We start from the raw sequence: 16,200 nt of genomic DNA on the forward strand, positions 1-16,200 counted from the left end.
GGATGTGTGTTTGTGCAACAGCTGTTGTGAGTGTGCTGTGGTAACTATCTCTGGCTGGGGGCTTAAGGTCTGGGCTCAACACTAGTTTTTTCACCAGGTGCTTTTCTTCCTTCCATTTGGATATCTCCTTCTAGATCCATATGGGTTTGGGGAAAGAAGGGGCTTTTGTTTGTAGGCATTACTCAGAGAAGCACAGTGTCCAAAAGGAAGAGTGTCACCTTGACCAGGGAGACTACCAGAGTTCTGGTTCCGGCGTCCTGTGTTTAACCAAATAACTACTTAATTATTTTGAAGCCCAGTTTCTTCATCTTTGTTGGTGTTGATGAGACCCGGTGTCCTTCTTGCTTCAGATTGGGGACATTTGGGGTGTGCATTTGTACATCAATTTTATTTTTACCCTATTGTTTGCATTTGAAATACTGATGGTTAATGATTTTGAGAGTATTTTAGGAGTTTAATTCTTTTTTTCTCTGTTTTTTTCTAGGTCTCGATGCAGAACTTTATTATGTGAGAAATGACCTTATTAGTCACTACGCTTTGTCCTTTAACCTGTTAGTACCCAGTGAGACAAATTTCCTGCACTTCACTTGGCATGCCAAGTCCAAGGTAAGAGAGTGGTCAGCCAGAGATGCCAGGTCAGGGCCACCCAGGCCCAGCAGCTGAGGCAAGGGATGTATCTGAAGGCTGGGTTGCCATCTGCACAAAAGGGTCAGTGGGTGGAGGGCTGTAGCAATACCGGGTCTTTTCAGATTTATATTTTATATCCTTAGCCTATTCCTCTAGACATTCTCACATCTTTTCAATGAAGGTAGCCTGGACACTTACATCCTTCCTGACTTTTCAAACAGGGATGAAGGTCTAGCTTGAAGAAGGGACACTTGGACCTGCTAGTGACAGTGCTGTCATGGTGACGCAATGATATGAGTGGGGGTGGGGGGGGTTGGTGAGTTGGGTGTTGTAGACATGTTTGATGTAATAGGTGGAGTTCTCCCATTTATGGAGAAATGATGAAAGTAAGGTACAGCTGACCCAGGCACCCCTGTGTGCTGTGGCTAAGAACCTTTAGCCGTAAGGAACCTCTTGCCTGGTTTACGTGTTGCTGAATGCTTCACTTTCCTCTGACCATCTGGGCTCCTTGAACACAAGTTTTTGCATGAGTCCAAGAGTGGGAGGCTGAGTGTAGAGCCCACTTCCTCCAGTCAGCTTTATGTACAGGCATCTGGGTAGGATTTTATTTGAGAAATAAAAATAATTTTGCTACTAAAAACAAATAAGAACACCTATTGTAGAATGTTTTTTTAAAGTGTCGTAAACTGGTGTCTGTCCTATATTTTTACAAGTTGACCGCTTTAGTACAGGTTTTTATTTCTGCTTATAAAGCAGTAATGGTTATTGGGAGACTTCAAATATTATAGAATTGTTTTAAGAACTTTTAAGACTTTGTACATCTATATCCAGAAGTAATCATTGTTTATAGTTTGGTATACTTCAAGGCTCATTTTTCTTCCTTTTAAACAAAAAGGGGATTTTATGACACACGTGTTAAACAGCATTTCCCCCTACCTAATACTGTATCTTGGCATCTTTCCATTTCTCCAGTTATAGGTTTAACTCATTCTCTTTAGTGCCTTTGTAATATGAGAGTGTATGTGGATGTATGATGTATGACACATGGATTTTTAATAGCATTTTGTTATTTCAAACAGTGCTTTCTTTCACTCTTTCAAGTAGTTTCTTTCACTTCATTCATTTGGTAGACAGAAACCATGGTAACAGGATGATGAAAACAATTGGTAGCTCATCTTTCATTGCTGTTATTGATAAATATAGAAACATGGAAAAATGTGTGTGTGAATGTATACATGTGCATATATGTATATGTGTACGTTTGTACATTAAGGGCATCTTTGTTCAGAAACTTTTGTGCACTTGCGGCCTTATTTCTGAATAATAAATTATTACAAGAAGTGAAATGATTGGGTGAAAGAATGTGTTGGATTGACAGTGCCAAAGTGTTTTTCCCTTTCCTCTCCCAAGATGGTACCAATAAACTAACATTCCTTACAAAGTGAGTACAGGTGCGTATTTCTCTTACTCCTTTACGCAAAATATTAAAAGTAAAATGCATATATTCATATTATTGTTGTAAGTGCACTCGTATATACTTCATAGAAACATTACACACACAGACACACACACACAGGTAACAAGCATTAAAACATAGCTGTAGGGATGTTGTGGTTAAAGTTGAGTTAGGTTGGATTCTGGGCAGAGCATGTGCGCGTTGCCATCTGGAGTACCCCAAGCTGTCCAACATTGTTGCCTTGGGGTATTCTAAATGGGGGGTCCTCTTTTAGGAGTGGACAGATAACCTTCGGATGAAAAAATGCAAAAACAGATCAAGAGAGAAAAATTTATGTGAAACAATTAAGGACACTTACTGCATAGTAAACCTGGATACACTGAAGAGACAAGATTACTGGTATAGGTAATTCAGAAAAGGTTCACCTAAGACATTTAATCTGCCATTGGCTGGTTTCAATGAGTGTGTACCTGAACTCTTCAAGGAAACTGAGCTAATACATTTTTCTGTATTCTTGCATAACATTGTGTGACCTTATTATTTGGAGGGGGCTGGAAAACTTAATTTTGATACAGTAAGACAAAGAATTTCACATGTCCTTTACCCAGATTCACCAGTTGTTACTGGTTTGTTCCATTTGCTTACTTTATCATTAATTCTGTCTTTTCTTCTCCTCATCCTCACATGCACATACTTTTTTCCCTTGAACTATGTGAAAGTGAATTGCAAGCATCTCATCTCTTTACCCCTAAATGCATTAGTGTATATTTTCTAAGAACAAGGTTATTTTTTACATAACCAAAGTATAATGATCAAAGGAAACTTAACATTGATACAGTATTATTATAGTACCACAGTACTTACATTTTGTTAATTATACCAATCTTTATAGTTTCTTTTTTTCCCCCACCTAATTTAGGATCATGCATGCAATTTGTCCCCTTTTATTCTGGAACCTGCCTGTGGCCATTGTTTGTGTTTCATGACCTTGACATTTTGAATATACAAAGGCCAGTTATTTTGTAGAAAGCCCCTCAGTTTGAGTTGTTCAAGGTTTCCTCTTGGTTAGATTCAGGAGTGTGTCTGGCTGTAACACCACAGAGGCACTGCCCTTCACAGTGCCTGTGATGTCAGCTTGTCCCATTGCGGGCCTTGTTGATTCTGATCGCCTAGTTCACCGGGTTTCTCCCCTGTAAAGTTTTCTTCCTTTGGATGGATAAGGAACCGCGGAGAGATAACTTGAAGTTGTATTTAAAAATCTCATTCCTCACCACACTTTCAGCCACTAGTCTTTGCATCTGTGCTAAGAATAGGTTTTACCTTTCCACCAGTGCTATCATGAGGAATACTGTGTTTCCTCTCTAGGAGAGGTCAGATCTGCATGAGGCAACCTTTTGGTGGGAGTGTTGTAGAAGGACTTCAAACATTTGTGGAGTGGCTGGTCTTGACTTTAAATTCCTCTGCAACTCTGAGATCCAGTTTCTGCGAATGGCTTTCAGGCAGAGTAGATTCTTATATTCCCCAGGAAATGATAAGTAATCCTTTGTTACCTTTCCTACCCTTAGTGTGATGAATATAAAAACAAATAGTATATTTTAAAACAGAGAAATCAAATGAAATAGTAGAGATTCTTTTCCAGTTACCCTACTGTCCTTGAACAGGGTGTGATTCTTTCTGGGCTCACTGAGGAGAAAAGAATGCTGATGCATCATGAGGACGTTTCCTGGGCAGGTGAATGGGCAGGGACCTGTGACTAAAAAGACAGTGTGGGATGTGGCATTTTCCGTTGAACCGAACTAAACCTTTTGTGCATTCCTTTAAAAAACACATACGTACTGGTAATTTTATTTAAAATGAGTTTCAGGGAGCTGACGTGACTGTTAGGAGGTGCTTGAGGAGTTTTTGGAGCCTGTCCCAGGAGGAAGTTGGAGTGGAAGAGAGTAGACAGCAGAAGGGGCTCAGATGGACATGTATGTCTGAGTGGGAAGCACCAGTGGCCTGGGTTCATGTTGTATGGCTCTGTTGTGTCTCCATATTCTTCACTCTGTCTTTTACAGCATCATCTACACTACAGTGCTTCTGTGCTAGGTTTTAAACTCTGTTGTTAGTGCACACTTGGGCTGCCGTTGCTGGTACGACACTCCCCGTGCAGCAGACATTTGCTGACTTGTTGGAGGGTGTTGGCACTAGTCACATGGCAAGGCCAGAAGCTGAGAAGGGATCTTAGACTCCTCTTACACCTTCCTCTCTTGCACAATTACACCTTGACTTCATCTGCCTCTCTTGGGACCTAATGCCTCATCCTTAGGTTGGACCTCCATTGTTTCTTACCTGGATATGAAAATGGTCTTGTACATGGTCTCCTTGCTTCTGGACTGGCCTTTAGGCACACCTGGTACAAATTTGAACTTCTGAACAGTAAAGCTTTTCAGAGTCGCAGTGTGCTACTGGAGGAGCTGTGAATTTCCTGTTTCTAGAAGCGTGAAGACGTAGGCTGGGTGCATTCGACACCAGTTGCATACATGGCCTTCTTCAGGTATTTTATTCTGGATAAAGTAAATCTGGAAAAATGGAGGGAATTCATAGATTGACTATATAGCTAAACTAATTTCACAACTTCATCTGTAACAGGTGTAAGAATTTAGAGGAAAGCAATCATCTTGTATTGTAAAACACTTTATAGTAAAAAACTAAGGAATATGTGTCTGTTAATCTAGTGTCAGGCTTTGGCCACCTTTACAGCTCGTAAGTCCAGTTTCAGGTCATAATCTCTGGTGATTTTAGCACAGTTGATTAGTTTAAGTTTTTTTTTAATTTGAAAATTAATATTTTGAATATTCAGTGTATGCACATGGTGCAAAATCCAAAAGGCATAAAGGGTATACAGTGAAAAATCAGTCCCTTACACCTTCCTGGAACCACTCGGAGCCACCCAGCCACCTACTCCCCTTCCCTGAGGTACCACTGTCACTTGCTTCTAGCCTCCCCTCCTAGAGGTAGGTCATGGTGGAGAAGCATCTGTGCATGTGTATGAGTGTGTGTCTTTGAACAAGTAATGTACTGCATATTTTTCAGTGTGCCCTTGTAAAGTTTCTCATTGCTCATAGAGTTGAACTTTTTTTCCTTCAGGTGACTGTATCAGATATTATTACATGGTTGTACTTGGGTTTATTGATCAGTTGTTACAAGAGGAAACTAAGACCCATATTTGGGAGGAAGTGGAGAGTAGAGCTGACTTGAAATGGGAAAGTCATGCTTGGGGGCAGGAGAGGCCTGGAGAATGGCACTTCACCGGATCATGTGGGCTCTGGGTTGTGGTCTTGAACTTTCAGAAGGAGGACCATGGCTCCCAAGCTCTAACACTTTATCAGCAACTCTCACTTCTTGTTTTTTAAGATTTTGCCAGATAAAATATTTGCTTCCAAAGGTCTCCCTGATTGGTATGTCAGTTCTCATTAGTTTTCACACATCAAAGCTTTTGCTAATAATGTTGTTCTCAAGCATTTACACTACTCTGTTTTGTCTTGCCAGACAGATTGTGGTCTCCTCAGAGGTTGGAGCTGTGTCTTATTTTTGCTGTGTATGTCACATTGCTGTAGTGAGTGGCGGATAAATACCACTGGGTAATTGCGTTTCCAGATGGGACGGGGGCTCTGATAATGCTACTCTTTCACAAGGCCACACACTTTTAAAAAAAGCAAAAACTACTGGGTTGTTTTAACAGATAGTTTTTTTTCTGTATTTCAAAACATTCTCCAATATTCAGAAAAACACTGCATTTGTTAATTGTCAATATATACATTTTAGATAGCTGAAAGGCAAAAATATATCAAAGGGTGGCAGAATACTTCCCGAACATACCCCACCCCATAGCTGTTCTCTGGTGTTGGAATTTTTCATCGTTGTCTGGGCAGGGAACGTGCCCAGAGTTCCTCCAGCAGCCCCTGGGAACAGCCTGCTGCATCCCCTGCAGAGTGGGGTTTCTAAGGGGAAGGCAGCACTTCTGATAATTTCAGAGAAATAAAGAGGCTGTTTGGCTGGAGGCAAGTGTATTCACTTTAAATCTGTACTATGTTTCAAAGGGAAATGGCTTTACTCCTCAGTTGCTTATTTGCTGTTGTCATTTGTTTCCAAGTAAGGGGAGATTATAAAAAATGTTTATTTTTTAGCTTATTCAAATATTTATATTTTCACTAGTTTCTTTTCTGAAGTATTTTGGCTCATTCTTTTTTTCTGACAAACAACTGCTGTTCAAATTTCCTTTGTTCCAGTAGATTATAAGTGTTAGTTGTAGAACAGATTCGTTTCTTCAAAGGATTATTGGCCAGTGAGATTCCATATAGATAGATCGACAGATGCCAAAGCACAGAGAATGGGAATTTAATAGCAGTCAGTTTCTTCTCTGGCCCCAGAAACTATAGTTCTAAAATTTATATCTTAGAGACTCCAGAGGGAGAAGAGGACTGCTTTGTGAATGCCTCACATGTTCTGACAGTCCCTCCCAGAGGCAGCCAGCAAAGGGCAGACTTCCATGCTTTCCAGCTTACTCCTCCAGGCTGCTCTTCAGGCCCCGTGTTGTCCTTCTCAACCATCGTACTGAACCCCTTTGCCACCTCTGCTCCTGCCCCTCGCTCTACCCAGCTCACTCACAAGCTCACTTCCCTCTGCCCTGCCCATCTCTCCACTTGCCACATTGAGATGCTCTGGTCTCATTCCCTGTCCTCAGCACTGCAGTCAGGGCCCCTGACCCTGTGTGCTGTTCTCTGCTTTCCCCGGGGTTCTGGTCCCTGACTGTCTGTGCTTCTGCTTATCATGACTGAGTCCTACAATCAAGGAGATAGTTAAGTGTGGGGAAACATAAGTTTGGCTTTCAGTCTGTTAAATTCAAGGGCTAATAAGATTATTAGTTAGATATCTGTAGTGTAATGTCTAGTGTAATTATACTAGAGATTAAAGATATAGGAGAGTGAGAAAGGCCATTCGATAATGCTCGATCTCATCATGGTGAAATGGGCTAAAACCTAGTGTACTAGAGAAGGACGTATCATTTGGAAAAGATAATAGAGCATTCCTTGGATAGGTGTAAAGCATGGGTGTTCTATCAGATCTTCCTCATGACGAAAAGAAAGGCGGAAAGGGGGTTCCTGTGTGCTAACTGAGGGACAAGAATGTTGCTGAGTGGGGAAGTGGGCAGAGCAGCAGGTGGTGAGCAGTTGAGGTTCTTTGAGATTTGGAATGGGGACACAAGGGAGAGCGGGTTGGTGAGCAGTATTCTGGGGCTGCCCTGAGCCTGGGGGTCAGCATTGTGCCAGGGCACCTTCCTGGGATGTGACTTCCTCTGGCAGTGCTGGGCAGCAGGAATAGAATGAGGGGTGGTCAGGAGCTGGAGCTGCCCTGTCAGGGCGAAGGGAGTGAACCAGTTGAGGGGATGTTGATATGATAGTGTCAATAACACTATCTTCTTTGGTGCAGGGACTGTGGGAAAATGAAACCAGATCACTGGCTGGGCTGGAGAGGAGGGAAATCGCTAATTGGCTGTTTGCATTTCAGCTATGAGCATAGCCCTTATAAATATGCTTCATAAATGTTGGGTGAATTAGAGTGGTGGGGACAAAGAACTGGTTTTATAGGAATCAGAGGTAGTGATGGGATCTTTGATAGAGTGGGATTTTTGCATTGGTTTTGGGTATGGAGCAGGTTCTTTAGTATATGGGAACACTGAATGATGAAGCCCCCAGAAAGATGGCAGGAGACAAGTGAGTCAAGGGCCAAGGCCTCTGCCAAATCCCAGGTCTGTTGTGTATGTTGATGACATGACAAATGGCTATCATGAGAATGTGTGAGCTTCAGAATGTAGGTGATTTTGTGTGGGGAAGAGATGTCTAGAAAGGACCTAATGATCCTAAAAGAATGACAACCCTACTGCCTAGTCCCTGAGAGCCAGGTGTTGTGGAAACTGAATGATAAGCAGGGTAGGACATGACTTCTGAGGAAAGCCAGGTTGGGGAACAGGTGGTGAAGACATCGTGAGGAGACTAAGAGTGTGGGAGGTTGTTTAGAATAGTGGGGTTCTCAAGGTTTAGGGGTACAAAAGAGAAGGGCCACAGCAATGTTCTTGGTAGAGCACAGGAAAGCTGTTGTCAAAATCTCTAGGGTCAAAATCCCTACTCTCCTACTCTCTAGGAGTAGGCTGGTGTCAGTGGGAAGTGCAGCGGGGCAATAGGGTAGCTAATCTGGAATCCGCATTCATCAGAGGGCACCGGTGCCAGGTGACAGATGTGTTGCATTAATTATCCTATTTGATCCTTATAACAGATCCTATTACCTTCCTTCCTTTTACAACAACTGAAACAACTGAAATTATTAACTGAAAAGTTAGTAATTTACTGAAGTATCACAGTCTCTAATGGTTCCAAATCCAGTTCTTGCTGACTGCCAGTTTGTTCTGTGCGCAAGCTCCCCATGTATGGTCCTGTTCAGAGATGGCATGGATATAGTCCCCTGCACCATGGATACGGGCCATGCATTCTCTTACTGTGTAGTCAATGAGAATTGCTGAAAAGCCTGCTACTGCTTGGCCCAGACTTACTGGGCCTTAGCTCTCTAGCACCCCCTGGTGGCAGGGACAGTATTGTGGTGTGCTAAGGTGAGAAGGGACATTTCCTAGCCAAGGTGCCATTAAGTTACTGATGTGCAGCAACAAGAACATTTCCTTTGTTGTGAACATGACATTTAATAAATACAGCTATTAACAATAGTTTGTATACCTATAATAACTGCAAAATAGTAGTTTCTTTTACAGTCTGGGATGATACTCTTTCCCAGTTTCCTTCTTTATGGTGTCCCATTTCACTGGCTTTTTTCATTAGTATATAAGCACATTTGAATATCTCCTATTGATAAAAAAAGAAAGAAAAGCCTTGGAAACTGTTTCTCCCTCCTTAGCTACTGTCTGGCTCCGATCTTCCTAGTTAAGTTTCTTGAAGAAAATGTACAAATTGCCAGTTATTAAGCACAGAATAGGGAATGTAGTCATTACTATCATAATAACTATGTATGATGTCAGGCGGGTACTAGACTTAGATTGGGGTGATCACTTTGTAAGTTATATAAATGTCTAATGACTAGGTTGTACACCTGAAACCAGTACAATGCTGTATGTCAACTGTAATCGAAAATAAAAAAATTTTAAGTAATGGCTTCTTGAACCTCTTTCCCGCCACTCTTTTCCAACCCACTGCCCCTTGGCTTCTACCATCCCTAACCCTGCACCAAAGCCGCCTTCATGACCACTGAATGGGGGTGGAGTACTATTCTTATCAAAACCCAAACAGGCAGTACGTAGAATAATGTGAAATACAAGGCCTCATTGAACGTCTTGAAGGTGGCATTCTGAATTTTGCTGTGGCTTTGCAGTTTAATCTGTTTCTGCCATGAACAACTTTCTGAACAGCAAGAGTACATTAATTAATCTATGCTGCTTGTTTTTTTTTAAGCCATGTAGGCCAGTTATTGATAGGTAATACTGGTGTTCCAGGGACATCTCTTAGTCACCTCTTTTGCCTTCTGGATTCTGAATTACTTGAGAAACAGTTCCAGAGTTCAGATAGGCACCCAAACAAGAACTTGCTTAGTGGTGAAAGTTGGACTAGAGAACGTGGCTTAGATGTTCTATGAGAAATTCTTGCCTTGAAATCTGCTCCTGGGAGTGGGTCTCCCAGGCACATGGAGCCCATTAGAACTTGGCTTTTTTTCAGCCAGAGAAGGCATTGCTGGCAGGTCTTGATGTGTGAATTACACATCTCAGCAGCTCTCTGGGGCTTCCTTGTCAGGGTCCATGTAGTTCTCAGCAGGATTTCTGAAATCTAGGTGGTGATTTTACAGGAGAGTGGTGGTACTATTCTAGACTGAAGTAGAGGGTGGCTTCCTGGATTGAATTTTTATCCACTAGAAAATTCCCAGGACTGTTTCTAACAATTGCATTTTTTAATAGGTAGATTATTTGTATATATGAAAGGCTCATGTATTCATTAGTTAATGAGCTAATCAGTGAAGTCAAGTTGTTAGTGTCCTTTCTGTTATCACAGATCCAGTTTATTTCTCCACATTACAGGTTGAATATAAGCTGGGATTCCAAGTAGACAACTTTGTGGCAATGGATATGCCCCAGGTCAACATTTCTGCTCAGGGGGAAGTTCCACGCACTTTATCAGGTAAGGCTCAAAGATAGAGTTAACATATTGTTTACTGTTGTGTCCTCCCCAAAACAGTTTATGTACTGATGTGTAGTACATCTTATTTCATAGGCATAAGATATATAAGAACTTTGAAAAGTAGTTTTTATAAACATTGATTATCTGTACTGTGTTTTAAGCCATTCCCTCTTTTCCATCATTTCTAGAACTGTCTGTGTTCAACTCTTTCTCATCTTTTCTGCATTGCTGGTCCTGGCCTCTGGGTCCTTTATCTGGTCTTGTTCCTCCTGGAGTAATTCCCACACTGTGGCCCAAATGATCTGACAGTGTGACACCATGCCCATCAGTGCCCCAACCTCTGCCAACTGAATACATCCCAGACTCTGCAGCCAGTGTGCTGTATGTTTGCTACCTGTCTCTGCCTGTCTGCCTGCCCTTGTTTCTGCACTTGCCCCAGTGTTCCAGCATCCACACGCCCTGCAGTTCTGATATCCAGTCCTTTGCATGTGCTGGCCTCTGTATTTGGAACCATCTTTTTCCTTTTTTGTGCTTGTAAATGCTTATTCATACTGAATACTCTGCAAGTCTCAAAATCTGCACTGTCCTTTTTCGGCCTCTTCCTCCATTTCATAATTCTTTTTGTCTTTGCCTCTCCCTGCTAGCCTGTGGCCACCCTGAGGGTAGGTGCCGTCTTTTGCAACTGTCTACCCCAGGCACCTAGCATAGCATCTGGCATGGGATAGGCCCTCAGGGCACACCATAGTAAATGACTTAAATGTCATATTTACATCAGTTTAACTACTTTTATACCAGCCTTTTGAGAAAGGCTCCTGAAGATGTGAGATTTTAAGAAACCGGAAATTTTTGAAACTTGGAAGTTTAAGCCACAGCGATGCTGTGGAAGTCTTTCTGGAAGTCCGATTCACTGTTATTAGTAAATGTATGTTTATCTAAGCTTTAAGAAAGCATAGGAGGGCTGGTTAATTTTTGTGGGTCAGTAAAGCTATTTAGAAATGCTCATGTCTCTCATGTGCTCATACGGATAGTAGAATGATATATTCTAAACTTGTAGAAAAAGAATCTTAAACTGAAAGATTGAAAAAAATTGATGTGCACCAAAGTCTGTTATCCCATTGCTACAGTGATTAATTACAGACACTTTCTGTTTAGAAAGGTATTTTCTGTTTATTCATAGTTGAGAATTTACCAGATTTGTTTACAGGGTATATGTAATCTCTTCATTAAGAGCAATACATACTGCATTTTGGTGGTGAGTTGTCTCACCTCTTTATCAAAAATTTTTATTGTTATTTTTGTTGATGTGCATGGTAAGGTAGCAGGGTTTGCCTTATAATGCTGTAGCTTTACTACATTATAATAAGAGGAAAAGTGATATTAAAAATCACAAGCAAAAGTTGAAAATAATGATCTCTTCATTTATTTCATGGTTCTTTAACAAATACTTGATGTCTGAAGTTGTGTAGTCTGAAGATAAGTTCTCTGAAAGTTTCTGCTTAGTATCTTAAGTAAATGTATTTTTAGTTTCATTGCAACAAAAATAAAGTAATTTAAAAATATGTAACAAGCATTTAATGTTGATTTTTAGAAAAATAAAATAACTTTTCTTATTTTTTTTAAACAGTGTTTCGGGTCGAGCTTTCCTGTACTGGCAAAGTAGATTCTGAGGTTATGATACTAATGCAGCTCAACTTGACAGTAAATTCTTCAAAAAACTTTACAGTCTTAAATTTTAAACGAAGGAAAATGTGCTACAAAAGTAAGGAATTTACTTACCAAACTATGTGTTTATCTATAGATGTGGCAGGGTCAAAAACAGATTTTCTAGTTTTTTTTTTTACAGATTTGTAACCAAATCTTGGTTATAGTCACAAATGAGAAAAAGAGTACTAACAGATGAAATTCCAAAGTAATTATTCCAGATGACCTTAGAGCCAGGAACCCTATTCAGGCCTCACTCAGTCCCTGCTTCCTCAAAATCTTTTATCAGAATTGCTAGGGAATTTTATATTAGGAATCAGAACTAGCACTACGGCAGCTAAAGACTTAAGGAAATCAGGTAATTCTGATAAGATCCCCTGAGTAGGGAGTATATTTCCCTTAGGAAGTTACCATTATGCAGAAGTGTTGTCCAGGGCCCAATAGACCTAGGTTCCAATTATGGCTCTGCTTTTGGCAAGAGATTGGGACATGTGACTTAATGTAAGTCTTGGGGTCTTTAATCTGTAAAATGGACATACTCACCTGTCTTAGAGGGTTTTTTTTTTTTTTTAAAGATTAACTGAATCTAACCTTAAGGTTAGAATACCATTTGTGGGTACTTAATAAATGTTAGTAGCTTTTGTTTTTGAATAATCTGTTACTAATGAAATTATAGTGTATGAGAAAAAAAGATCCCTCCAAACTTATTAAGTGCTTACTGTGTCCAAGTGCTTTACATGCATTAAACTCATTCAATCCTTCCAATAACCCTAGGCAGTAGGTTCTCTCATTTGTCTCCGTTTTCTGAAGAGGAAGCTGTGGCTCAGGGAATCCGACCATCTGCCAAGGTCACACAGCCAAGGGGTACAGCTGGAGTACAAACCCAGCTAGTGGTTTGTACTTAGTCTAGGTGTCACACTGCCTCTTAACACATTTCCTAACTGGAGTTAGTGCTGAGTGTTAGGAAAATGCCTCAGACCAGCAAGTGAGTTACAGTGGCTAATGTCAATAAAAAAGCTGTACTGCATTAGAATGGACATTTAAAAATGAAGATAGTTAGCGTTGGTGTTTTGATACATTATTCTGTCCTAATGTATTCACTACATACCTACTTTTATGTCTTTTAAGAGTGGACTTGAAAGACTGTCTAGTTCCACTGGTCTCTGTATAATGAACATGAGGAGCCTGGGCGCTGAGAGGCGCCTAAGCTCGCACCCCAGTCGGTGAGGAGTGGAGAGCACTTGGTCCCCGGTGCCTGGGGGAGGTGGGTGGTGACTCTCCACGGGCTTCACCTTTTCGTGCTTGAAGAGCCGGCAACACGTGATGTGGCCTGTGGAGCCCACCAGTGCAGTATTCCCTGAGGTTAAAGGTCAGCTGATACTCAGAATGGCCTCTTTAATATGTACCTGAAAGTTAACTTCAAAATTAACAATTGGTGTAATTTCTTGTTCTGTTACAGACTTAATACAGTACACCCTTTTTATTTGGTGGTCATACTAGTGACCACCCCAATCATGACTCTTAGTTTAATATGTGATCCTAATATGGTTTATCTGGTTTTACATCCCATGACATTTAAAACTGCACAGAAAATATATCTGTACTACACTGAGTGTTAATGGGCGTTACTGGCAAGAAAAGCTTCCTTTATTATACGAGGGTGGAAACTGCTGGATCAGACTAATGCGTTACTCTAGAACTCCTTAGAGCAGGGGTGTCAACCTCATTGTCACCAGGGGCGACATCAGCCTCACAGTTGCCTTCAAAGGGCCAAATGTCATTTTAGGACTGTATAAATGTGACTACTCCTTAACTAGGGGCGAGGAGCTTGGTGTTGCCACTGGGTGGCCGGATAAACAAGGTGGAGGCCGGATTCAGCCCGCGGGCCTTGTGTTTGCCGCCTGTGCCGTAGAGCCCTTCCGCTCTGCTAGTGTGCTCTGTGAGCCTCCGCAGAGGTCACAGTGTGTGGCTTTCTTTAAACTTCTCGACCACAGAAGCCCTTTTTTCATTGAGTACCTATATGGAACACCCTTTGATTAATGATGATTATAGTGATGATTATCAGAATAATAATCTATTATTTACTATTTTACAACAAATACCTTGTTACTTTGTTCAGGCACTGTTCTAATATAAAACTATGTGAGAGAAAATTTTAAAAATGTAATTACAGTACTTAAGGATTTTCATGGAAAATAATTTCTAAAGCATCTTCTATCTCCTTTTTAATTCAGAACTTGAAGAAGTAAAAACTTCAGCCTTGGACAAAAACACTAGCAGAACTATTTGTAAGTGTTACTGTATTTTCTTTCTCCATCATTAGGAAGAAAAACGGTTGATTGCAAATGAACATGACTGCACGAGGTTCGGAGGCCTTGTGGTTTCCAGTAGGTCAAAAGAGAAGTGACACCACGCTGTTTAATTAGCTGATGTTCTGTAGATTGGTATATAGTCAGATGAAACTATTAGAATGTTGAAAACTCCTCTGAGGTAAAATTCATACATGTTTCATAACAAAGGACCTAAAGAAACTTTTATAAGCAAGAATCCATATCACATCATTTCAAATGGTCGTAATTAAAGTATGAACATGAAATATGTGTCAGATCTTCGTTTGTTTAGCAGAAGGTCAGAAACTCTGACTTGTGACCTGGACCTAACCCTCAGCCAATTTCATTCAGGTGAAAACATAAGCTTAAAGACGGATACCGTGTTACTTAAAAGTACAGAGCAGAAGGTCAAAGTCGATTTTTATTTTTATGGTGATGATTGTGTTAGTAACTTAGACTTCTGTTTTCCTTTTCTGACATGGAAACATCGTTGAGACTTACTGTTTCTGAGATAATTTTAATAGCATGTCTGAAAGGTTACTAGATTCTTCTGTGGAAGTAATTTTTTTTAATGGAGGTGAATTGCAAGTACGCACAAGCGGAGATGAGCCCCCGTGTGGCCATCCCCTGCTTCAGCAGTAATCAGTACTTTGCTGTGTTGTTCCATCGAGTCTCTCCTTTGGTTTTGGATGGGCAGGTGGGTGGGAGGGAGTAGAGTGTTTTAAAGTACATACCAAGCATCCTGTCGTTTCACCCGTAAATATTTCAGTGTGGATCTCTTTTTAAGAAGGTCATTAAGCAACCCACAATCATTCAACCCCTGTTCACTTGTATTTGATTTATTACATATGGCAGAATTAACAATAATTCCTTAATACCTCCTAAAAGCTCATCTGTATTCAGATCAGCCTTTCTCAGAAATGTCTTTTGTGTTTCTCCCCCGAATCAGGATACACATGAAGTCAATACACACTGTATTTGGTTCACATGTATTTTATATTAACTAGAAATCACTCCCTCCCCTAATACCATGTATTTGTTGAAGAAATCGATTTATTTGTCTCGTAGAATTTTCCCTATGTGCATCCTTGTGGTATCATTTAACATGTTTTCTCTCTCCTATAAACTGGTAGTTAGAGTCCGTACTTGATTAGATCTGGGGCCCGCTCTTTTGGCAAGAACAGTGTGTAGTTAGTAGCATGTGCTTCCTGTTTCATCGTCTTCGTTGCCTCAGCCGGCAGAAAGTGTCTGGGTGCCCCGCAGTAGACCTTTTTTGAAGGTAAAATAATATGAGATACTGTCTGCTTTTTTAGAATGTTTCATTTAGATTTATCTCTGAGAAGAAAAAGAAAAACTTTAAAAAAATCACTGTCCCCTAAGTTTACTTTAAAAAATCTGGTGATCTTACCTATTTTATGCTATAGGATGTTATTTCTCACAAAGACAGTAGAATATTGCATATTCTTGGTCTCTATCTATTTCTTCATCCATCCATCCATCCAGCATTTATTGAGAGTCTCTGGTGTGCCAAATGGTATCACTGAGGCACAGGATTAAACTCTGAACAAAACAGCCCCTGCCCTCTAGGGCTTGACTGTGGCGGAGGAGGTGGACAGGCAGTGGGCAGTGATGAGAACACAGTGCCAGGAGCCGTGATCAGCCATGGGGCTCTGGGAACCCCCGCGAGGGGCGTGGGATGCCCCCTGAAGGAGTGAGAGACGGCTTTCTGAGGACAGTGACATCTCATCAGACCTGAAAAGTGGCAGTGAAATACACAAGTGAGGAGTGGGAACAGTGCATACATAAGCCTGGAATTTGGGGAATAATCAGGCAGGGTGCTTTAGGGGATTTGCCTGGCAGGGGGGTCGTCATC

The 16,200-nt window shown here is 40.9% G+C and overlaps 1 protein-coding gene across 2 annotated transcripts in view; it reads left to right on the top strand.

Moving 5' to 3' along the window:
• RYK (receptor like tyrosine kinase) overlaps positions 1-16,200 on the top strand; it is a 98,062-nt gene that overhangs the window by 35,435 nt on the left and 46,427 nt on the right. For both annotated transcript variants that reach the window (XM_037143865.2, XM_037143866.2), the window contains exons 2-5: positions 485-606; positions 10,197-10,296; positions 11,921-12,055; positions 14,232-14,285. In XM_037143865.2, coding sequence (XP_036999760.1) covers positions 485-606; positions 10,197-10,296; positions 11,921-12,055; positions 14,232-14,285 — 411 coding nt within the window. The remainder of the gene's footprint in view (positions 1-484; positions 607-10,196; positions 10,297-11,920; positions 12,056-14,231; positions 14,286-16,200) is intronic.

This window comes from Artibeus jamaicensis, unplaced genomic scaffold (genome assembly GCF_021234435.1).
Source record: "Artibeus jamaicensis isolate MK-2021 breed Jamaican fruit bat unplaced genomic scaffold, CSHL_Jam_final contig_519, whole genome shotgun sequence".
Lineage (NCBI taxonomy): Eukaryota > Metazoa > Chordata > Mammalia > Chiroptera > Phyllostomidae > Artibeus > Artibeus jamaicensis.